General features: G+C 43.2%; 1 protein-coding gene across 9 annotated transcripts in view; it reads right to left on the bottom strand.

The window, feature by feature from the left end:
• Window positions 1–24,612, bottom strand: part of SIAE (sialic acid acetylesterase) — a 37,545-nt gene that overhangs the window by 5,619 nt on the left and 7,314 nt on the right. For 5 of the 9 annotated variants that reach the window (XR_004350996.1, XM_032639363.1, XM_032639365.1 and 2 more), the window contains exons 3-9: window positions 19,828–20,003; window positions 12,686–12,838; window positions 11,038–11,098; window positions 7,210–7,387; window positions 5,697–5,806; window positions 4,985–5,118; window positions 866–1,023 (exon numbers count right to left, since the gene is read on the bottom strand). Coding sequence is in view for 7 of the 9 variants with exons in the window: in XM_032639363.1 (XP_032495254.1) it covers window positions 866–1,023; window positions 4,985–5,118; window positions 5,697–5,806; window positions 7,210–7,387; window positions 11,038–11,098; window positions 12,686–12,838; window positions 19,828–20,003 (970 nt within the window). In the remaining 2 variants the exon portion in view is untranslated. Of the gene's footprint in view, window positions 1–517; window positions 609–865; window positions 1,024–4,984; window positions 5,119–5,696; window positions 5,807–7,209; window positions 7,388–11,037; window positions 11,177–12,685; window positions 12,839–19,827; window positions 20,004–24,612 lie in introns of all 9 variants that reach the window. The other 4 variants (XM_032639366.1, XM_032639369.1, XR_004350997.1 and 1 more) reach the window with 3 other exon arrangements.

Here is a 24,612-nt window from a genome sequence, read left to right as displayed (position 1 = left end):
CTGTAGGTTTTATTTCATTCAATAAACATTCATTCATTCAAAACTAAATAACTATCCCTCGTGGTCCAGTGGTTAAGACTGCACTCCCAATGCAGGGGGCCCGGGTTTGATCCCTGGTCAGGGAACTAAGATCCCACGTACTGCAGCTAAGCCCGCATGCTGCAACTACCGAGCCCACGCATGCTCTAGGGCGCACGCACCACAACTAGAGAAGCCTGCGCGTCGCAAGAAAGACCCAGCACAGCTGGAATAAATAAATAAAATTAAGAAAGAAAGAAATGTTCATTCAGGCCACTACTATAATCCAGACACTCTGTGTTGGGCTCCATTTCACACTGAAATCCCCTGGTATCCTGCAGCTAGCGGGTGGTAATCATAGGGGCTGTTAACATCAGGGTAGCCATCCAGATAGTCCCCCTCTGAGGCCACGGTAGAATTCCATTTCCTGCTCTCGCTGAAGCCAGGCATGGCCATGGGATTTGCTTTGGCCAGTGCAATGTGAGCAGAAGTGACTTACGTTGCTTTGGGTGGAAGCATTTAATTGCCAACGTGAAACCGTAGCTGCATGTGGAAGCACAGATCACCCTGGAGCCTCTGTCGCTCTGGATCTGTGAATGACGATGAGAGCAAAGCTTCTCTGTTGACCTTATTTGGACATAGAGTGTGAACACGAAATAAGGTTCCGAGGCATCACGGCACTGGGATGGTGAGGGTTTTTGGTTACTGCAGCACATCCCATGTGAATGATTGATAAATCATGCTTCTGATGTCCAATCCTCAGGCCCCCTCACAAGTGAACATCAGAGTGAAGGCCACAGACAAAGAACATATATTATTGTTCAAACGAAGCCCAAGAAGCACCCACCTGCCAAAAGGCGAATTCCTATCACAGAGATCCATAGCTACAGCCATGAAAGTGTTGGGCATCCTTAGGTTAGGGACATAGCCAAAGTCTGCTGTTTGATGCCAACGGATCTCGGGAAGCCCATCATTTGGGGTTGCACCAGACAAGTATGAAGATAACTAGAAAGTAGACATTGTGCATCAGTATTTTATTTCATCAGAAACCTATACTGCAATAAATCTGGAAAAACATTAAACATTTTTAAAAAGAAACCTACACTAGAGTCTTTCACAAGAAGACCCTGCTTCTGCTTCACTGACTCCCGTGCTCATCCAACACGTACTTACGGAGCCGCTCACCCTTGTGGCTGAACCTCTCATCCCCCTCGCCGCAATGAAACTCTGCCACCCCTCTCAGCAAGAGGTGGAGTCTATTTCTCCTCTCGCTGAACCTGGGCTAAGCCTGTGATTTGCTCTGACAAACAGTGCAGCAGAGGTGATGGTGTGCAGCTTCTGAGGCTTTGGCTCAAGAGCCCTTGCCTTCAGATTTCATTTTCTTGGAACCCTGAGATGGCCGTGTAACAAAAGTCCAGCTGCCCTGCTGGAGAAATGTGGAGAGAGCAGCCTTGGAAACTGGAAGGTCATGAGGAGAGAGGTGTTAATATCCCAGCCGTCCCAGCTGAGGGGCCAATCATGTGAATCCTAGATCCTTCAGTTCAAACTGCAGCCACATGAGCAAGCCTGGCTGAAGTTACAGAGCAGAGATGAGCCACCCCAGCTGAGCCCTGCCTGCCTGGCCAACCCACGGAATCAGGAGCAAACACAGTGGCTGATGTGGTAAGCCCCGAACTTCTGAGGTAGCTTGTTAACAAGCAGTAGGTCGGTCACTGACAACTCTGTGTACAACACAGGGCAAAGCACTGTAGGGAAGCAGGGAGGAATCTGCCCTTGAGTGCGTGGCAGATTGCATCAAGGACCCCAGTTCTTCACACCTTCCAAGAGCCACACCCTCCTGCCATATGGCTCTGTGGTTTCCCCCACTAGAGAAGTACATTTCCCCACCGCTTGATTCTTATGAAAATCTCTTATGCAAATTGGCTTTAACATATGAAATGATAAAAGGCGCTGAAGCTGGACAATGAAACGTCATGCAAACTAGAAAATGGCAATAAAAAGATCCAGTAAGTGACCCTACTTCTTCCCACACAACAGCCAGAAGAAGAGTGAAAGTGGAGCCATGTTCACCAACCAGCGCCATGATGAGGATCATGGCAACAAAGTCTAGGGTGAGTTACTAACCTGAAGCGCTGCGGGAGAAATGCTACCAACAGCCACTCAAGCCTAGGAAGTTGTCTCAAAATGGCAGTTTGCTGAGAATTGCTGCAGTAATTCTCCACTATTTCATCGGCTGCACTACTACACAGTGGCCTCATGGGGGCACCAGCAGACTCCACACGCGCATGAAATTCCTGTTTTTCCTGAGATAAAGCCGGGCACTTGCTCAGTCTCCTGCAGTGATTAGTAGAAATACTAATCACTGCTAAAGAAGGCATATAATAGCCAAAGAATATAAAACTGGGCACATTTGGAGGACTTTACAATAGCATCCGCAGTCTGCAGTGTGTTCCACTGTTCCTCCCAAACCCTTTTTAAAAAGCACACTCCTAGGGACTCCAGTCCCTCAACTCCGGCTCCTTTTTCTCTCTCCCCGGGCCTCCGCTCACCTCTCTACTCAGACACAGGTGTCTAGCCCTGCTCTCTCCACGGAGTTCGTGTCCTGCCTCTAACTGTGCTCTAGTTACTGCCACCACCGTTTCACACTCGGCCCTTCCATTAAGTCAATTCATCTTCCTTTACACAACAACTGTCCCTCCAGATTTTCTGACTTCTCTCATTAATAATAATAAACACTGACATTTTCTAGCTTGTGCCAGGCTTTACATGGACTAACTCACTTAATACTTAAAATAACAAAAAGGTTCAATATCTTGTTTGAAATCACATAGCTAAAGAAGCCAGAGCTGGGATTCGAATCCCCAGACCATGCTCTGAGCCATTATGTTGCCGAATTTACCATTTCCCTTTGAAGTTAAACATTTATATTTATATTTATATTCCCAGTTTTCCACAACCAACCAACCAACATACTGTTGTTGATGATGATAAAGTTGACACCCAAGGCTAAGGGACTTCCACTAAACCGCACACACAAGTGCAAGGACCAGGTCTCTCTGCTTCATGGTATATTTCTAGTACCTCACACAGTTCGTGGCATGTAATAAGCACTTAAACATATTTTTGGCTTGAATCAGTTGAAGTCACATTCAAATCACCATGTGCACAGGCTGAGAGACAAAAAAAGTAGTTTCCACCAACAGTAATACAGAACTGGTGACAGGAGTTGCTATTTTGAAAATAATGAGCAGAATATTCTCATTCAAAGTCAAAACAAATGTTAGAAAGAAGAAAGAAAATGATTGTAAAGTAATTATAAGTGGAGAGAAGGTCTATAAAAATCTTTATCCAAAAAAAGGTACATGAAATGGGATGAGGTAGAGCAACAGGAGGATGGTGAGAGGAGAGCATCTGGGGGACACTCAGAGGCGGACGCCTGGAAGTAGGTACGTCCAACTCAAACATTAAGGCCTATTTTGTGTTTATGCTGTGAGGTGGGCCTCGTTTTTTTTTGTTTGTTTTTGTTGTTTTGCAGCACGCGGGCCTCTCACTGTTGTGGCCTCTCCCGTGGCAGAGCACAGGCTCTGGACGCACAGGCTCAGCGGCCATGGCTCACGGGCCCAGCTGCTCCACGGCATGTGGGATCATCCCAGACCGGGGCATGAACCTGGGCCTCGTTTTTATAACACCTTACTTGTTTAATTCCTATGTCCTAGACAAGTCAGAACTACTACCCTGCTAAGATGTCTAGGTCTCGGAGGGGTCACGTGAACAGGTGAGGCAAGGCAATTATGAACTTGGTTAAATATGTTTATTCCTTTTAGACAAGGCTGAGAGCAGAATCTTTCTGACGAGGTACCACTAACTGAAAGTATGGTTTCTCTTGATATACTTTTTCATTTGTGTGTCGGGACATATTTAATGAGTGCCGACCAATTAGGTCGTACTGGGGCTATAAATGTGATCCAGGAAAATGTGGTCATGTGCACAAAGTACATACAAGTAAAAAGGGGAAGTGAAGGGTACTAAGCAGTCACCCATACGGGGACAGACTCTGGGCAGTCGCAGAAGGCTTCCTAACTGATATCCAGGCTAACGGATGATAAAAGTTAGGAAAGTGTGGGAAAAAAAGATTATTCCAGGCAGAGAGCATGTGCAGTGGGCTGGGAGTGAGTGAAAGAGCGCGGTTCATTCTCAGAGGTGGGAGGGATATCAGCAAGTTCGGGAAGGTGTGGGGAGGTGGACACTGTCACACATGGCTGCTAAGAGTATAAATATACAAATTGATACATTTCCACAGAAAAATTTAAGGACATGTTCAAAGCCTTAAAAAGTGTCAATTTAACCTAGTAATTTCATTTCTGGGAATTTATCTTATGGAAATAATTAAGCATGTGTGCAAGGATTTAGCTACAAGGAAAATAAACATGCCACTGCTTATAAAGGCAAAACGTTTAAAGCAACCTAAGAGCCTATCTATGGAAGACTAGTTAAATTACAATACAACCATATTTCTGAACACCCTCCAATCGTTATAAATTGTGCTGAAGATTAAAATTTATTGGCATGAAAAATGTTCACAATATGACCTTAAGAGAAAAAGCGAGATATGATACAGTATTATGGTATGGATCCTATTTCAAAAATATATGAGCAGAAAAGGTCTGCTTATTTCTGGATTGTGGAATTATAAGTGTTTTTAGCTTCTTTTTTTTTTTGCCTTTCTCTTTAATATTTCTTTAATGAACATGTAATGCTTTTTAATAAGAAGAAATATTGGTTACTTATTAACTTTTTTAAAGATGTAACTGTCCCATCAGTAAACTGAGATGAATTAAGTTACATTCAGTTCTTGACCAGCAGGCAAGCTAGGAGGGCAAAGAAAGGAAGACGGATTCCAGGGAAGAGATCTCAACAGCACCTCCCCACACCAAAGCCCATGAACCCTCTTCCTCTCAGCACGTACCTGCACAAATCCAAATGGGAAGAAGCGCTCTGTCTGCCCCTGGGAGCCATTGTGGAAGGTCTGGCGCCAGTCTTCAATGAGTGCAGGGAACGTACAATTGTACAGGTCCCTGTTAAAGTTTACATTGGCCTCCCCTAAAAACAGTCCAAATTTTGAGAAGAGTTTGGGCTAGATGCAAAGGCAGCCACACACTGCTCCCCAACCTCCATGCATGCCCTTAGGTAGCGGGCCTTCCTGCGGTCTCCCTGGACTGGCCTTGTGCTTGCTCTGGCCAATGGGGCATCAGCAAACACGATGCAAGCAGAGGCTTGAAAAGCAATTCAGCTCTGTGGTTTGTTCTCTCCTGATACACTTGGAACCCCGACACTGCCATGTAAATGATAAATTGAGTCTGAACTAGCTTTGCTGAAGGATGAGAGGCCACGTGAGAACCAGGAGGCCCCGGCAGACAGACAGCCCCAGTCAACAGGCATGAGGGAGAGGCCAGGCTAGGTCATCCAGCCACCAGACAACCTGCCAGGTGGCCAAAGGCACGTAAGAGATCCCGGCAGAAATCAGCCATAGCAGCCCAGACAGAAAAACTACCCTGCTAACCCAGAGAATAGTGAGCTCGCTAACATTATTACTGTCAGAAGCCACTACGTTCTGGGGTGGTTTCTTGTGTGGCAACGGCTAACTGATACAATGGAAAACCAGCAAACTGAACACTCACCCTGGTACCATATCACCCCTTTCAGAGTCATATTACGGAGCGGATGGATCATGGCCTTCCAGAGAACAGAGTATTCACTGGGACCAGTTTCAAGATCAGATGGCATGAACCTGAAATCAGTAAGACACACAAGTGTCAAAAGAGAGCCAATGACTGATCACATGACGACCCCTGAGCTGGGCATCTATCCAGCTTCACTCGGGGCAAGCTCCTGATGAAAGCAACACAGAGTTCAATTCAACCACTGTTTCCATGAAAACATGAGGACAGTCTCCAAATTTCACTCCAGGTTCTTCCCAGAATCACTGTCATCAGTCAGCCTTCTGTGAGTTCAGACGGGGCCACCGGTTTCCATCTAGTGATTAAGACCAGGGAGGAGGAGAGTTTTAATGAATCTACTGCACCGGCAATAAGTTTATTTAACTAGTACTCAGTGGGTGGACACTGAGATTGCGTTAAGCTCTTTGCTTTTATAAGCAATGCCATGATTATCTTCCTTAGAGCTAAATCACTGCATATAGTCTTAATTATTTCCTTAAGATAAATTCCCAGAAATGAGATTGCCAGGTCAAAAGGGCACATTTTCTTAAGACTTTGAACATGTCCCTAAATTGTCTCTGTGTAATACTTGTATGAATTTACACTTGCAACAGCTGCATATGAGAATGGCCACTTCCCCTTGCTATTGTCCCTGCCATGTCCCCAGAGACCTGGGAAGCCTGGCTTTAGATTCCTCCAACTCTACCGAAGGCAAGTCTTTCTGTTCCAAAACTGGATAACTTCACTCCCCAACAGGCAGGCCTTTACCCAAGATATACCAAGAGCTCAAGTCCATGCTCTTCCCAGAACTGATGGGACCAGGTCTGTGAAAGCAGTCCACATATTGTTCATCTCTGTTTTAACATTAGTGTCAAGATGTTATTAACCAGCCTTTTCTCTCCCTTCCCCCACCCCCAAATATTCTTCCTGATCCAGCCCTTCCTGAGCGTGCTTTCACCATCAGTCTTCTAATACACTTCTCTGATTACATGGGTACTTGTTCTTCCAAACTGTTAGACTGTGTTTATTCTCACAGGCAACACAGCACAGTGGTTAAGAGCACAGACATTGACACCAGACTTTATCATTTACTAGTCGCGTCCACAAGCAAGTCACTAAACCTCTCTCAGACTTAGTACCTTTTTCCATCATATGTTAATAGTATCCACTTCAAGAGAGTGTTGTATTAAGTGAATTACTATATATAAAGTGCTTACAACAGTATCCAGCATTTAGAAAGCTTCTATTATTAGCTATCACTATTATTAAGGAAAAGGGTCGTAATTACTTCCTGACGTATTCTCAGATGATTGTGGGGCTGATGACAGTGATAATAATACCTGAATACGTTACATACATTTAATACATATTCGTACATTCAACACATTCTTGACTCCCCAAAGGAGACCATGATCTTTCTCTCTTACAAAATTTCCTGGCTGGCTTTCTCCCAGACCAGATGACGCTTTCTTACCCTTGCCTTGGGACCCCACAGGCTTTCAGTGACCTTTCAGATGACCAGGCTTCAATGGGCGTCCCGGCCCACGAGGAGGAGATCAGCCCCACGGGATACCGCAGAGTGTCATGCAGGTAACGCCCAAAGAGCCAGCACAGTGCTGACATGTACGTGAAATTGCCATGGCCCAAGTTTTCTGTTCGGAGAAACAGTTAAATAGTCACGGAAAAAGTAGATGGATAGGGACTGCAGCTCCTAGGTGGGTCTAGGTGAGAAGAATGGGTGTGGGTCAGGCCTTACATTTCTTTCTGAGACTTTCCAAGAGTAGGATAAGATTGAGAGGCAGCTGTCTCGCTAGCAGAAAGCCAAAGGCTCTCTGGCCAGGCAAGCAGGCATCCCCCTGCTTCCCCACCATGTGCAGGGCCCTGAGAATCTAGGAAGATTAATACTCCTCTGCAATAGGTGAGGGGCAGAAAGGCCGCTGGCCCCCATTCCACCCTCACCTACGTGTTCCTCTTTCCCAGCATCCATCCCCACTCAGCTCTGTGGAAGGGAACAAGCAAGCATGGGGCAATGTCGAGAAGAAAGGTATATTTTTCTGGGTAGTTTTATACCCAATTTTATAGCTATGGTAATGAAAACAAGAACAAACAAGGGATGGGGAGTTTGGCCAAAAGGGAAAGTAACAGAAACCAAAACCAGTATATGTTCAGCATCGGGACTTCCCCGGTGGTCCAGTGGTAAAGAATCCGCCTTCCAATGCAGGGGATGGAGGTTTGATCCCTGGTCAGGGAACTAAGATCCCACATGCAGCGGGGCAACTAAGCCCACGTGCCACAACTACTGAGCTCGTGTGCCTCAACTAGAGAGAGGCTGTGTGCCGCAAACTACGGAGCCCACGTGCCCTGGAGCCCGCGCGCCACAACTAGAGAGAGAAAACCCACACGCCACAACTCGAGAGAAACCCGCATGCCACAATGAAAGATCCCGCATGCCACAACTAAGACCCAACAAATAAATAAATCTTTTAAAAATAAATAAATGTTCAGCATCATCTAGCTCATTCGTCCATACAGCCCTGTAACCAACACAGGCCAGAAGAGGCAATTTCCATGTTAGAAGAAGGCTGGTGAAGAGGGGAACGTGAACACACGCAGCTGATGGGATCAATCCAATCCAACAGCTGTTAAAGAACCACTATGTGTAAACCACTGGCCTGGCACGTGAAAGATCAAAACTCAGTACAGTTCGGCTCTCAAAATGCGGATAGCATAAGAGTAGGAATTGAAATCAGTTTCAAATCAGTTAAAATGGATTGAGCGCCCGCCAGGTGCCAGGCACTTCTAGATGATAGCGGTACTGTAATTAAAGGGACATGGAGAGACATGGAACCTCTCCTCAGAGGTCTTATATTCTACAGAATAAAACAAATATTCAGCTGAGTAAAACAGATGGCAAAATATGGTTTAGTGCTTTAAGAGGTATAAACAAGTGTTAAGGGGTTTTAACAGCAAGAGAAAGAATGTGAAATGAAAGGCAGATCATTAAATGCCAGGTGAGGGCGGACCTCCTTCCCTGTGCTCTGGGCATACTCTGTGCCCGGTGTTTCCCTCACCCCACTAAACCATTAGGACTTCTATATTCTCCATGTCTGGCACCCAGTGCAGAGTCAGTGAATGTTCGTTGGCTGGTGCTGGGTAGCTGTGGGCAGCTGGAATAAAGGTGACTCACTGATGGGCAGGTAGAGGGAAGAGGTAATTAAGTGGGAAGGGGAGGGAGGTCAGGCGGCCTTGAAAGACAGGAGTCCAGGAAGTAGAGCTAGCATTCTAGGCAGAAGAAACAGTATGTACAAAGGCACGTAAAACTGGACAGTTTTTAAAGTATTTGCCTAGAGCATAGATTACAAAAGGAGAATGGTATAAGATAAAACTGGAGGGGAGGCTAGATGCACATCTTGGAGTAAAGGAAATGGAAAGCCACTTGAAAATGCGCGAGAATGAGAATGTGTGGTGGGCAGCACAGCCCCCAGAGGTCTCCACAGTCCAATGCCTGGAACCTGTGAATGAACCTTATGTGGCTAAAGGGACATCGCAGGTGTTTTCAAGAGTAAGGACTAGAGAGGGGGCGATCGTCCTGAATTATCCAGATAGGGCCAAGCTAATTACAGGAGTCTTTAAAATCAGAGACCCTTCCCAGCTGCAGTCAGAGATATGAAGGCAGTAGAAGAGGCTGCAGAGACTGGAAATGTGAGAGGGGCTTGACCTACTAGGCTCTTCCCCACACACCTGCGTGGCCTCACCTCTGTCAGGTTATTACGGAAATGCTGCCTTTCTCAGCTGGGACCTCCGTGGCCACTCTAAGTGGGAAACCACTACCCCATCCCAGCCCCGGCAGTACTGCCCCCCTTCCCTGATGTATTTTATGTACTTATTTCTGTCTCAGCAAGCACTACCATGTTACCTATCCCTTGATGCTCAAAAATTTGAGTCTCTGAGTTCAGAGAGTGAAATGGAGCCGACAGCAAGGTATAACACCTTATCCAAATCTAATTGATTCCTGAGTTCTGGATGACATGCATTAAGAGTTCACGGACCAAAGGATTCACTAAAAAATTTACCCAAATCTATTCAGTTTCTGAGTTCTTAAAGGGAAAGTTCTGACAGTGTGATATGGAATAGTATCAATACTTTGTATATAATTTACAAATTTTATTATTCATTTTCTGTATTCCCTCACTAGACTGTAAGCTCCATCCAGGAGACCAGGCGTGCCTGCCTGCTTTATTCTCTGCTATACCCCCAGCACTTAGAATAGAGCCTAGCTCATAGTGGGCATCCAAATATTGGCTGAATGAATTAATACTTGAAAATGTAGGAGCAATTGAGGTTACCAAGGTAAAGCATGTACAGGTGAAAGAGAAAACGGACCAGAAAGAGCACAAGGGACCACGTCTGGAGGAATGGACTGAAGAAAGCAAAGAAACAGGCAGGGAGAGGACAGAGAGGGAGAACGAAGGAAAGGAAGTACCAAGCAAGCTCAGAGGAAGGCGCAGCTTCTAAAAACAGCAGTCAGCAGTGCCGATGCTACGGGGTGTCCAGAGTGCATTGTAGAAGAACAGCAGTAACCTTGGGGGAACCAGTTGTTGACCTGGACGCAGAAGCCAGATTATAAAGGGTTAAAGAGTGAACACGCTGGAAGGCAATGAAAAGGTGTTCTAAAAAGGTTTAACAGAGCAAAGGAGAGAGGTGAGGTACCAGGAGAAGGGTATGCGTTATGCTTTGTTTTGCTTGGTTTTGTTAGAATAAAAGAAAAGCAGAGCTCTGAGGGCGGGGACTGTGTCCGCCCCAATCACAGCTGCACCCTCGGGGTCTAGATCAGAGCCTGACGCAGAGCAGCCTGAACTAAAGATTTCGTGCAGACTGGACAGTGGGGTAAAAGGACAGAGCCTGAGGGATAAGAGAAGGCCCTGGAGAAGGTCAGAGCCCGCATCAGAGGCAGGCCTGAAAGGAAAGAGGCAGCTGTGTTCAGACACAGAAACAAAGGAAGAAAGAGAAGAGGAGAAGAGAGCGTCAGGCGCTGAAGAGATGCTGGCGGAGCTCGTGCTGAGTGGCCTCAGTGGGACCGACGAAGTTGGAGGAAGAGCCATCTCCTCAGAGCGAGGGGGCAAGATTCACTGTGGAGTCTTGGGAAGAAATGTATGAAACAGGTAATGTCAGGAATGGGGGAGGGGTCAGTAAGAATGAATAAAAGGATGAAATAGATCAGAACCAAATTCAGGATCACAGATTGCAAGCAGGGCACCAGCCCCTCACAGAAGAGATGGCACACGTTCCAGCAATCACTTACCCAAGGTGGGCTTGGACCATTGCAAATCAACCTTGGCAAGGTCCTCCAGCTCCTGCTGAGCCTGGGTGAGAGACACGGAGAGGATGTGGACAGACTGATAGGCAGCTGTGTTCGACAGCTCGCTTGTGGCATTAAATATCTGGAAAAGAAGCAGGAACGTCATTTCTTACACCAACCTAGTGGATGGTCAATGATGCTACTGCCTCCTGGTAAACACTGCCAACCCACCGAGCGCCTTCTGAGCCTTTAGGATACCAAAACCAAATGAATAATCAAAACCAATGATGGGCTGGTCCGGATCGCCTTGATCCACAGAGACCACGATAAATCATGTCCCCAAAGAAGGTGGGAACACAATGAAATCTGAGATCTCAAGGACAAGTCTGTGTTAGATGAGAGGACCTGTGGATGGGTTTAGGCTAAAGAAGACCCATATCTTGAAACGAAAATACTTCTATTCAGAAAAAGTATCTGTTAACATAAAGCCATGGCATTTACGTTTTTTTTTTTAATGGAGCCAGAAGGGCCGTGGGGAGGTAAGTTTATGTAATCCATAGCCCACGAGAGATGTATATTCAAAAGGAACACACCTGAGAAACGATTTTTGAACTCCTGAAACATCCTGAAATCAGCCTCAAGATGCTTATCTTCTCATCTCAGTCCTGGAAAATCACCCAAGAATAGCACGGGAGGCCTGGCAGTGTGAAAGGTGGTGTTCAGAGTGATTGCTGACAACAGTACCAAGAAACCAGACAAAGAAAAGGGTCCGTCCAAAGACACAGCACTTTTTCCCAAAGCACTTTATGAAACCTCACCAGTTGCCAAGAGTGTGACAGGACTGGCTTAGGGGTCCTCTGGACACGGATGTGTGCTACACCGACTGGTTTCATTGTTGGTCCTATGAAGCATCATTCCTCTCTGGGCTTACATGTGAGTGTTATCTCCTTCAATCCTGATTTTTCAGTAGTTATGTTTCTCTTTATTTTAAAAAGAATGTGTCATAAATATATTGTTTTGCTTTTTAATTAGTGTTTGTTTTTCCTGGTCTTCTCTCCATCCCCCTGGACAGTCTGGTCTTCCCAAAACAAAGGCCTAACAGGAGCCTCCAGAAGGCCAGTTATCACTGGCCTCGGGGAACAAGAGCTCCAGCTGAGCCAGGACTGCCACAGCCAGAGGCACAGGAGGCTGGGCCACTTTCCATTGGCTGCTGGCCACAGAGTGTGCAGCTGGCTGGCTTTCCCTCCCACCGGCCACAGAGAATACAGCTGGCCTGGCCGCTGCAGTGTAGGAGCAGCCAGAGTGCCTCCACAGAGCACTTCATTGAAATGCGCGGCCTCTTGAATCGCCTTTTGACTTGCCGCTGAGCCTGCTGTGGCCAATAAGATGGCCAAATGCAAAAGAAATGGCTCTTTTGGTCCCAGTGGGAGCCACAGCCTGAAACGCTCCCTGGGTAATGGCAGCTCTAGGCTGTCAGGGCTACTGGTCTTCCACACCCATTGGTCTCAGGAAAATTCCATAGGAAATCCAGACCTGCTTGTTCAGGATCTTCCCTGGCAAGTTTCATGTAAAATAAACATCAAACACTAAGAAGAGACTAATGCACTCACAGTATATTTTGGCAGGGAAGTTATTTTTCAGCAGCAAGTACCTGTAAAAAGTCGCCTCTCTTGAAATTCAGTTCTGCACCAAGCAGTAAGGATCGTATGTTGCTTCCATGGAAACAGGGGATGAAACTGCTTCTCTCCACCCACACCAGCTTCTGCACCCACTGGGAACTCCAGTGCCTCCTCGCAATGAGACGCTAGTTTCGGGGGACAGCGCAGGGAACATGCGTCTTTTCTTTTCGACCCGTTGCTAACACTGTAGAGTACTGCAAGGCCAACAGAATTGGGGGGAGCAGGGCGGGGGGGTCGGCATCCTCCTCTATTGTTAACAGCACACAGAACTGGATCCAAAGCATTGGCTGGAAAACTTCCATTTTCAAACTCACATTTGTGTATTATTTCAAGCCAAAGCTCGAAAGCCACAGAAAGTGTTAGCAAAAATGGGGGTGGGGGGAAATTCTTGCTGCATCTGATGACAATTACTTCTGAAATTGGTACCCTGTCCCAATATCACCAAGCCTTTTTGATGGAAGGATTTCCTTGGGGATATTGGCAGCAAACTTAGGAATAAAGAGATTTCAGGAAGATTTTCATTTAAATGACACTTGGTTTCCCTGCTGATGAGAGGGGAAGCCTTACTCCATCTGCTGAGATCAAATTTCATCTCATCAAACACCTCAGTGTAATTATTTTTCTACCAAGTATTGAAATGAGGATGTAAATGAATACCAAGGTATTTGAAGTCATTAAGGCTGCAGCGACTGGGAGAGCCCTACCACCTCTCTGGGGACCCGCAGTTCACCATCAAAGCAGCTGCTCACTGGTGTTCATTTTGTAACCTTTATACTACATTCTTGAATTAATGAAGAAACGTCAAGGATCTATTTCCTCAGAGAATCTTGGCATGAGGTCTGCACAGGGGAGCAAGGCATGTGTGTGAATGTGTGTGTGTATGTGCACACAAGTGCACGCACTGAAGGACACAGGGAAACTTTACTTAAAAGAATTTGGATCCTGTATGTTACTTTACCTTCTACCACAGTACAATATAGCAGATTTAGTTGAGAAAATAACTACAGATAAGCCAGTCATCACAGCTCCTACGAATCTGGTATTGTAACGTGGCACCAGCCCTTCTCTTCTGGATTTTAATTCCCCTATTTGTAAAGCAGGAATGTGGGGATTGCCGAGATATTGAAAAATGGGCTTTCTATCTAATGTTGGCCATCTTCTTCTGAGCTAACTAGAAATATCCAAGTCTTAAGACATACCCTGACTTAGGAGGTGACAGATGAACATTTAGACTTTCCTCCATTTATAACATCTCACTCAGTGTTATAAATAACACTTGATTTTAAAATTCCACTTTACCCTAACAACAAGATGGGCATACAATCTGCCATTTCCCTCATTTGACTGTGAAGAGTGGTTGGTTATAGTGGAAATCTTATCTCCTCAGAAAAGTCACACGGAGGGAGAGAAGGAGAAAGACAGAGACTCTATGTGTGTATACGTGTGTGTGTGTTGGGAGTCTTCAGGGGGAAAGGAGCAAGTGGAATCAAGGAGAAGTCATGTGAAGCATCCTTTTGATCAAAAAACAAAGTTCTACCGAGTGTTTAGAGACTAGAAAACTTGGCTTTTGGTACTGTCAGCACCTAAAATTCAGTCTTGCAGACTAAGTGCGTGATTTAAAACAAACAAATAAAAAAAATTAACACTTGTCTTTTTCAGATGGAATCTTTTTTCTATTTCCCTGTATCTCAGAGCTTGTAGCCCTAGTTTAATACAGAATATGCTTAAGAGTAAATTCCAGGCAGAAAGAATGTGTTCTGTCTTAACAATCAAAATCTGATTAAGCTTGACAGAAAATGGGATGAGATCCCCTGGCACAGACTGGGGCTGAAAACCTGACTGTACAGATACAAATAGATCTGGTCCGTGCCTTTCTGTGCAAACAGAGAACTGTAATTAAAGCATTAAGGAAAATACTGTTTTCCTTAATGAGTTAACAGCAATCCCACTTCTATATAAAACCATGCTTTCTATCAAGAGATAAAACTTCAATTTTGCTTCTATTCACTTATGTTAAAAGGGAGCCCAGTTAAAGTCCAGTTTAATAAACATTTAAATTCAAAAGGTTTCCGTATACTTAAGTAGGGCAGGAAGCAAGACTAAGTAAAATATTGGCTAGGGAGACATAAATGCAAGAATTTAGATTTTTAAATTAGAAAACTAATAATGAAAGGAAGTAGCTATGTCCAGAGTAGAATCTTTTTAGGAGCATTATTTATTAATTGGTTAAAAAAAGGAAGAAACCATAAAGGGCAGAAGCTATAGAAGCAAAATAAGAAATCGTAAGTATGTGCAAGGACTCAATTTTATAAATTTTTTAAAAAAGATTAATTGAGATCATGGTCCAGCTGTAGAGATTTTTAAATCTCAAATTTAAATATTTCTCAAAGATGGAGAAGTAGATAATGGAAAAAAGGCAAGGAAATAAAAATCAACTTGAGGAGGAACTGAGTTTTAGAGAAAGAGCTAGGGAAGATGATAATCTTTTCAAGATCTTAACCTATTAAAGGAAACAAATGAAAGTACACATCAAAGTATATAAACGTATTAGTTCTGATGAATAATGCAAATTAAATCATTTATTCCTAAGATTCTTATTTATATAATGTACCTCTTTACTGTAAACTGAGCCTTTGATAGATATTTAAGATATCAGTTAGGTGAATATCAATTTCTTGATTTTTTAACTTGCTTTTAAAAATTATAGTTATTTCATGCTCATTATAGAAAAATCAAAAAATACAGACAAGCAAAGAAAACTCATCCCAATTTCAAATGTGCCAAAGAATTTAACTCACACTAACTTCTCTGGATGTCTGATACTGAGTAAAAAATATTTACTCATCTTTCAGCAATATTTTAAGCTGATAATCTTTAAATATGTCTATGAACTTGCTACTGTCCAGCCCTGATCCTAATATAAATGAAACAGCAATGGTCTCACTTACTTTTATTTTTAAATCAGATAGCTTCCACTAAACAAACAAAGCAATGACAATTCTGAGGCCCAAAAGCAATAACCCCATCACACGGTACCTAGAAATCCACTCTCTTTATTCTAGACTGTGTTTGTATTCAATTAGAAAGTGGAGTTGTTTTTAAAAAGAAATCTCAGTGCTAAAGACATTTAGCACCAAGGCTTTTGTTCTACCACCGTTGTCTTGCTAGGATACCAATTAACAACTAAGCAACTTTCTCCCTTGATAACTCTTTCAATGTCCTTTTTATCCAGCTTTACTTAAGAGACCTCACTCATCGTGTGTCAGAGGGGCCCTATCCTCTAATAGCAATGGGGACAGGAACACCTCAAGATGAGTTTCATCACTGACAATGTACTGGCAGGTTGGCATTCCCTTGTTCTGTCCCATTTGATTCTCTGGGTACTGTATGTGCCCCATCCCCCATCTGGGAACTCATGTAGTGCTCTTCCTCCCAACATTCTATCAGGGTAAACAAGAGCCCAGTGAAGTCTCTCTATAGCTACAATAAGGGAGAAAATATGCTAGTTCTCAAAATTTAAAAATTAATCTTCAAAGGCCATGACTGAAACAGAGAAAAAAACTGACACTGACAAAAGAAATCCTAGGCTATGAAAAAGTTGAGCAAAAAGAGTCATCAGGGCTTCCCTGGTGGCGCAGTAGTTGAGAGTCCGCCTGCCGATGCAGGGGACGCGGGTTCGTGCCCTGGTCTGGGAAGATCCCACATGCCGCGGAGCGGCTGGGCCCGTGAGCCATGGCCACTGAGCCTGCGCGTCCGGAGCCTGTGCTCCGCAAGGGGAGAGGCCACAGCAGTGAGAGGTCCGCGTACCGCAAAAAAAAAAAAAAGAAAAAAAGAGTCATCAACAGCTCTTATTTCTGTGTAAAATATATATATATATATATATATATATATAAATTTGATATATGAATATATATATCAATTTGACACATGACCCCTAACTGAAGTATCAAGGTGTCTGCGTGTGGCTTACCTTGGGATGGTTCAACAATGACAACAACAAACAGATAAATCAAATATGGCAAAATACTCACAACTGTCAATCTAGGTGATGGATATATAGGTCTTTATAAGTCTCTTAACTTTTGTGTGTGTTTTTACAATAAAAAGCTTTTTTAAATAATGACATCTTATATTTAGACATCACTTTTCAATTTATAAGGGCCTTTTAGAGACAAACAAAATAGTTTTATCTTCATAATGGCCCTGTTAGTTAGGTCAGATATAGTTGCAGTATAGTCATTAAAACTAAGCCTCAGACATTTAACAAAATACAACAAACTTTCATGAAAAAAGCTCTAAGACAAGTAGGAATAGAGGGAAATTTTCTCAATATGATAAAAGGCATTTATGAAAAACCCACAGGTCACATCATAGAAAGACTAAAAGCTTTCTCCCTAAGACCAAGAACAAGACAAGGATGTCTGTTTTCACCATTGCTATTCAACATTGTACTGGAAGTTCTAGCCAGAGCTGTTAGATAAGATAAAAAAATAAAAGGCATCCAAATTGCAAAAAAAAAAAAGGTAAAACTATTTCTAACTGCAGATAATATGCTCCTATACATAGAAAATCCCAAAGAACCTACAAGAAAGCTACTAGAGGTAATAAACAAATTCAGCAAAGTTTCAGGGTACAACATCAAAATGCAAAAATCATTCGTTTCTATAAATGAGCAATGAACGATCCTCAAAGGAAATTAAGAAAGAAGTTCTATTTATAATAGTATGTAAAAGAAAAATACTTCAGAATAAATCTACCCAAGTAGGTAAAAGACTTGTACACTGAAAAACTATAAAATATTACTGAAAAAAATAAGGAAGATATAAATTAATGGAAAAATGTTCTATGTTCATGGATAGGAAGACTTAACATTGTTAAAATGTCAGTACTACCCAAAGCAATCTACAAATTCAACACAATACCTATCAAAATTCCAACAACCTTTTTTGCAGAACTGGAAAATCATATCCTCACATTTATATGGAATTACAAGGGATCTTGAATGGCCAAAACAATCTTGAAAAAGAAGAATAAAGTTGGAGCACTCACATGTCTCAACTTTGAAACTTACTACAAAGCTACAGTAATTAAAACAGTATGGTACTGCCATAAGAAGAGACATATAGACCAATGGAATAGACTAGAAACCCGAGAAATAAACTCTCATATATATGGCCACTGGATTTTTGAAAAAAGTGCCAAGACCATTCAATAGAGGAAGGACAGTGTTTTCAACAATTGATGCTGGGAGAACTGGATATCCACTTGCAAAAGAATGAAGTTAGACCCTCACCTTACACTATATACAAAAAAGTGATTAAAACAGATCAAAGACCTAAACTTAAGAGATAAAACCAAAAAAATCTTAGAAGAAACATTGGGAAAAATCTTCATGTCATTGGACTTGGCAACAATTTCAAGAAGATGATACTAAAAGCATAGACAACAAAAGAAAAAATAGATAAATTGAACTTCATAAAAATTAAAAACTTTTATGTATCAAGGGACACTCTCAAAAAAGTGAAATGACAAACTAAGAATGAGACAAAATATTTACAGATCATGTATCTGACAAGTGATTAATACCTAGAAGATACAAGTAAGTCCTACAATTTAACAACAAGCAACCCAATTCAAAAATGGGCAAATGGCCTAAGTAAACAATTTTCCAAATAAGACATACAAATGGCCAATAAATACATGAGATAATACTCAACATCACCAGTCATTAGAGAATGCAAATCAAAACCACATTAAGATACCACTGCACACCTACTAGTGTGGCTATAATCAAGAAAATGGAAAGTAACATGTGTTAGAATGCAGTGAAATTAGAACCTTTGTATATTGCTGGTAGGAATGTAAAATGGTACAGCCACTGTGGAAATGGTTTGGTGGTTCTCAAAAGTTAAATATAGAACTAACCCAGCAATTCCACTCATAGGCATATATCCAAAAGAATTGAAAGCAGGAACTGGAACAGATATCTGTACGTCAATGTTCATAGCAGCATTACTCACAATAGCCAAAAGGTGGAAACAACCCAGGTGTTCATCAATAAATGAATGGATAAGCGAAATGTGGCATATACAATGGAATACAGTTCAACCATAAAAAGGGATAAAAGTTTGATATATGCAACATGGATGGACCTTGAAAGCATGATCCTTAGCAAGATAAGTCAGACACAGAAGAACAAGTATTGTATGGTTCCACTTATATGAAGTACCTAGAAGAGGCAAATTCATAGAGAGAAAGCAGAACAGAGGTTACCAGGAGGCAGGAGGAAGGGGAAGGGGGGATTTATTGCTTAATGGGTACAGAGTATACATTGGGGATGATGAAAAAGTTTTGAGGATAGATAGTGGTGATGGGTACACACAGCACTGTGAATATATTTAATGCCACTGAATTGTACACTTATCAACAACGATACATATTATGTTATATTCATTTTAACCACAATTTTTTAAAAGCATGTTTTACAAAGTTTCATAAACACCAAGTGATTTGCTCCAAGCCATACAACTAGTAAGAGGCAAAGCCAACATTCACTCTCAATTTTTAAATCTCCATGACAACAAAAGACAGAGTATGTTAGCTGCCCAGCATTCAAACAAAATCTAATTGTTTTGATTCCCTAGGCTCTCTCCAGAAGCTCACCTTCTAAGACCAATCAAAAAGAAGAGTAATCTACTTTGCCTTCAATTTGATATGAAATCTCCATTACCATCAGATACTCTCTCGCTTCTGCCTTTAGCCCAGAAAGGTGAGAAAATAGTGTCCCACACACTGACACACTAGCCGTGACTAAGAAAGCAGGCTCTGGGGTCGCATTCATATCCTGGCTCCACAATTACACTCTGACCTTAGGCAGGGAACTTAACCTCAGATGGGCCAGTTTCCTCATCTGTGAGATAGGAATATCATATAAGTACTTATCGCATAAAGTTGTTAATCAAATTAATTAACACATGCAAAGAAAGCACTTAGAACAGATCTTGGCACACGGTAGAAAAAGAAGGCTTCTACCTCCTTCTCCTCCTTGCCCCTTTCCTCTTCCTCCTTTCTCTTCTTGTATCAACATTATTAACACTGAGACTCTGCAAATTACCTGTGAAACGGTCATTTGCATGTTACTTTGCCCACTGCAAAGCCAGACATCTCCAAATAAGACATCGTGAATTCTCAGGGTGAAGTTCTTCCTCCCAAGAATCTGCTGTGCCATCACTTCATAAGGTCCACCGGGCTTCACAGGATCCAGTACCACCATCCAGCTATTAGAGTGTGCTGAAATAATAATAAGGCTCCAAGAATTAATCAATCAATCAACTAAAGTGAAATTAAAACCCAATCCTATCATGCGTCAGACTCATTTGTGGCGATTCCCAGCTTCTGTGATGAACTGGATTCAAAGCTATGAAGACTGGCCAAATTTCAGACAGGTCAACAGAAATAACAAAAGCAGCAGCGTAGCTATCTTTAATCTGTACCAATCCCTCCTTATTTTTAATCAAAGCATTTACAAGAAAAATAAATCACCCAGTTATAATCCTAAACGAGGACAGACAAAAATACAGAGATTAAAATTCAAGGGAGTTTAATACAAAAACATAAAATAGAAATTCTTCCTATACCATCCAACTATCAATATTAACCTAATCCTAATCTAACAGATTTACCCAGTGCCCCAAACTAACTTGTAAGTATCCAATCAAATGTGAGCACAGGTTAGAGAAAATCACTTATCATCTGAAACTGACTTGATGGTATCATCCTTGTCATCAACCCCCCAACTCCTCCCCCTGTTGCTCTCAGGGATTAATACCACCAGTGGTTCTGGGCTCTCCTATCAACAGTTAAACAGGTGACACATAAAGAAGTAGTAGGAGGCACATAAATCAATCTCTCTTTGAAGAAGATATTGAGACTTGCCCAATTAATTATTTTCACAGAGCTATCCACCAGACTTAAGGTTTTTGAATGCAGTTTGGGAGATGAAAAGCTATCCAAGACCCTATTTCAGAAATTCATAGCATATTCCTTAGGAACCACCCCCCTACCACCTTCCCACCTCTCACCCACGCACACCACCACCGCTGCCAACATCATACTCGGAAACTTAAGAAAAATATCTTCCAAGTGGCAAAATTATGCCTAGGAGAACCAAACAACAGGAACAAAGTTGAAGAAACGAGAGGGAGAAAATAGACAAAATAGAGAGATGATTGTTTTAAAATAAATATTCTTGGACTTCCCTGGTGGCGCAGTGGTTAAGAATCCGCCTGCCAATGCAGGAAACACGGGTTTGAGCCATGGTCTGGGAAGATACCACATGCCACGGAGCAACTAAGCCCGCGCGCCACAACTACTGAGCCTGCGCTCTAGAGCCTGTGAGCCACAACTGCTGAGCCCGTGAGCCACAACTACTGAAGCCCACGTGCCTAGAGCCCGTGCTCCACAACAAGAAGCCACCACAATGAGAAGCCCGCGCACCACAATGAAGAGTAGCCCCCGCTCGCCACAACTAGAGAAAGCCCACGTGCAGCAACGAAGACCCAACACAGCCAAAGATAAATAAATAAAATAAATAAACTTTTAAGAAAAGAAATTTATTAAAAATATAAATATTCTTGGCATAATGCTTTAGAATATGGACTGATTTATAATTTGTGTCCATCGGATCAATGTAAATTCAAAGGGAAAGAATCGCAAGAGCTGGAAACGAGGCATCCTAAGGTTATTACACCAACCAGAAAAAATTAATTATAACAAAACTAGCCAAGTGCCTACTTGTGCCAGACACTGTGCTAAGTTCCTCTTAATCAGTAAGAGCTAAGAAGAGAAGTCCAGCCTCACGGCAGGAGATTGGTAAAGGCTCAAACCATAAAGGATTGCTCAGAGTCCTGTGGGAAACATCCAAAACCCTCAGGCATCAGTGAAAGGGCACAGGTCGCTCCTCTCAGAAGCACAGCTGACTGAGCCTGCTACTCCCACCCCTGCGAGGTCAATTAAGCCCAGGACTAAATGTTCGCTATTGCTTTTAACACCACCCATAGTCACAGACATCAACATATTAAATGCAGAATTCACCTAAAGCAGAAAAATCACTGTTTTGGAAACAGTGGGCAGCTAGTACAGATTGTGTCGCACAGGTGTGATGTGCTCCGTATGGCTCTCTCGTCTGAGCAGGCAGACTCTCCAATCTGTCCCAACCACAGCCTTGCCAATGTCTTTCCAGACTTCTTGCACTGACGCTGCTTACTGGAGCTCTGTCCTCCTGCCACCAACATTACTCATTTGTGATGATGAGGTCAATCCCTAGAAAACCCAGGACAGGACTATTTTTGAGCCTTCTACTACCGTGCAAGCTATTCCTAGTCACTGCTGTTAATTAGGTATTTACATTTAGTCTCCATCCAGGCAATATGGCTGGTGTGGAAAAGCGCCTTCACCAGAGCTTCCGAAAAGCTTTGCTGCCCAGCAAGAAAAAGACAAAGAAGGAAACGGGGTGGGGGGGATGTTGGGGCAAAACAGGGCAACACCGTCCTACACCCGGAGGATGAGCTCCCTCTAGAGCCTAAAGCGTCTGAAGAGAGCTAGGCATGGAGATCTGAGCCTTGTTCCCCAGGACTGCTCCCCCGCAGGAAACTGCTCCACTTCCACCAAGACTTCCTTCTGTTCTAGTCCTCGAGTTCCTTTAGTTTCTAGCTCTTTTCCTCTCCCAATTCATAAGAGAAAAACTCTGACACGAGAATGAGTGTTAAGTAAAGTTAACTGCCACGCAAGGCAGGGGAAACCAGCTCCACTACAGAGGGGTTATTAATGGTCAAAGTAACTCAGAAATAATTTGTTTAAAACAATGTGGATTTACTGCCATGTAAGTATCAATATATACAAAGGAGAGCGGCCCTTGTGAAGACTGTTTCTTAGACTCAGGGCAAGGGTGGGACGTTTCACAAGGAGAATTATTTAGGCCTTGGCCTGTCCGTTAAGGACCAGTTGGTGAAAGTACAGCTGACCACAGGCCAGTGATGTCCAGTTATAGATTTCAGAAACTGTGTTGACCCACCAAGTCCATTAGGTTGAGTCCAAGCAATAAAATTGAGTGATGGGACTTCCCTGGTGGCACAGTGGTTAAGCATCCGCCTGCCCATGCAGGGTACACGGGTTCGAGCCCTGGTCCAGGAAGATCCCACATGCCGCGGAGCAACTAAGCCCGTGCGCCACAACTTCTGAGCCTGCGCTCTAGAGCCCGCGAGCCACAACTACTGAGCCTGCGTGCTACAACTACTGAAGCACGTGCGCCTACAGCCCATGCTCCACAACAAGAGAAGCCACCGTAATGAGAAGCCTGTGTACCGCAACAAAGAGTAGCCCCCGCTCACCACAACTAGAGAAAGCCTGTGAGCAGCAACAAAGACCCAATGCAACCAAACATAGATAAATAAATAGATAAATATTTTTTAAAAATTGAGTGACAAACCACAAAGAGTTAAAGTTCACCATCCAGCTGGCTTTTGCTGAGCTGGATGGGCTTTCTGAGCAACACTTGCTCTGGTTCCTTCCTCTGGGCTCCAATCACTTGCTATCTTGTGACATCTCTTACCAATCTGGGCTCAGGTTTCTGTAAATGCTCATTTTTGTTGCATTCAAACCTCTGCTTCCTCCCGTTCTTTCTTCTTCTATCTAGGAAGATTCATGCCCTTCCTTCATTGTACAGCCACTGAGAGCGTTTACCAGGTGCCAGGCACTCCATCAAGTAAATGGCAGAGAGCAAACCCCAGTCCTCCTGGGTTATACTGACAAGAAAGCCACGCAAACTGACTGGGGCTTTGTGTTTTCCTGCCCAGTGGTTAGTGTATCTGGTGGCCTACTTCTCACTGTCCTTCTTCTCTTCCTCTTCCAGCCAAGAGCATAAGTAAAGAACTCTCTCCATGTTCTCTCCATCTCCCTGACCAACCCCACCTCAAAATGGAATAAACAATCAAAGACAAAAAATTAAAAGAATTTGTCTAGAGACATGATTAGTCATGAAGTACATCTTGCTACATTTTCTCTGCTATTCACATCAGATGTTAATTGTTTTTCAGGTTATTGTGCCAAATCTCAGAAACCAAGAAGAGAAAAAGGAAAATTATCCCACAACCTTTCCCTTCCCCAGAGAGAAAACCTAGAGCTGGAAGCAGCCCTAATCACCTCTTCCCCCACAGAAGCCTGGCACTTCACCAGCTACAAACGAGTCCACTGGTTTGTGGAAGTGACCTGGAGCTAAAGAAGGCCTTACTGCCCAAACCGCCCCTGCCTGACCTGTATTATTCTGTATAAAGTTCATCTCCACCACCACCAAATATGAATGTAAAAAAAAAAAGCTTAACTATTTTTCTATCAATAAAACTGTTGATGCAAGTTACTTAAACTATAGCTTGCTATGGCAGACACACCCTAAGGGGACCCCCAGTGAGTCACACTCTTGTATAGTCCCTCTGCTCAAGTGCAGGCAGAATATATGATTTGCTTCCAATCAACAGAAAATGGCAAACGGGATAAGATGCCATTCTCATGATTAAGTTACATTACATGCAAAAGATGAAGGGGTCTTGCAGATATAATTAAAATCCCTAATCAGTTGACTTTAAATTAATCCAAAGGGCGATTATCCTGGGTGGGCCTGACCTAAATAAGGTGAGCCCTTTAAATAGGGTCTAGCAGCCAGAGATTTGAAGAAGCAGAAATGCTGCCATGAATTCTACAGGCACAAGGAAATGAATCTGCCAGCAACCTAAGGGTGCTTGGAAGCCAATCATTCCCTAGTCGAGCCTCTGGATGAGAATACAGCCCAGCCGACACCTTGATTTCAGCCTTCTGAAACTCTGAGTAGAGAACCCAGATAAATGAC

Source organism: Phocoena sinus, chromosome 8 (assembly GCF_008692025.1).
Source record: "Phocoena sinus isolate mPhoSin1 chromosome 8, mPhoSin1.pri, whole genome shotgun sequence".
In the NCBI taxonomy this organism is placed as follows: Eukaryota; Metazoa; Chordata; class Mammalia; order Artiodactyla; family Phocoenidae; genus Phocoena; species Phocoena sinus.
Note: the sequence above shows the minus strand (reverse complement) of the source record. Positions and strands in the feature narration are given on the sequence as shown.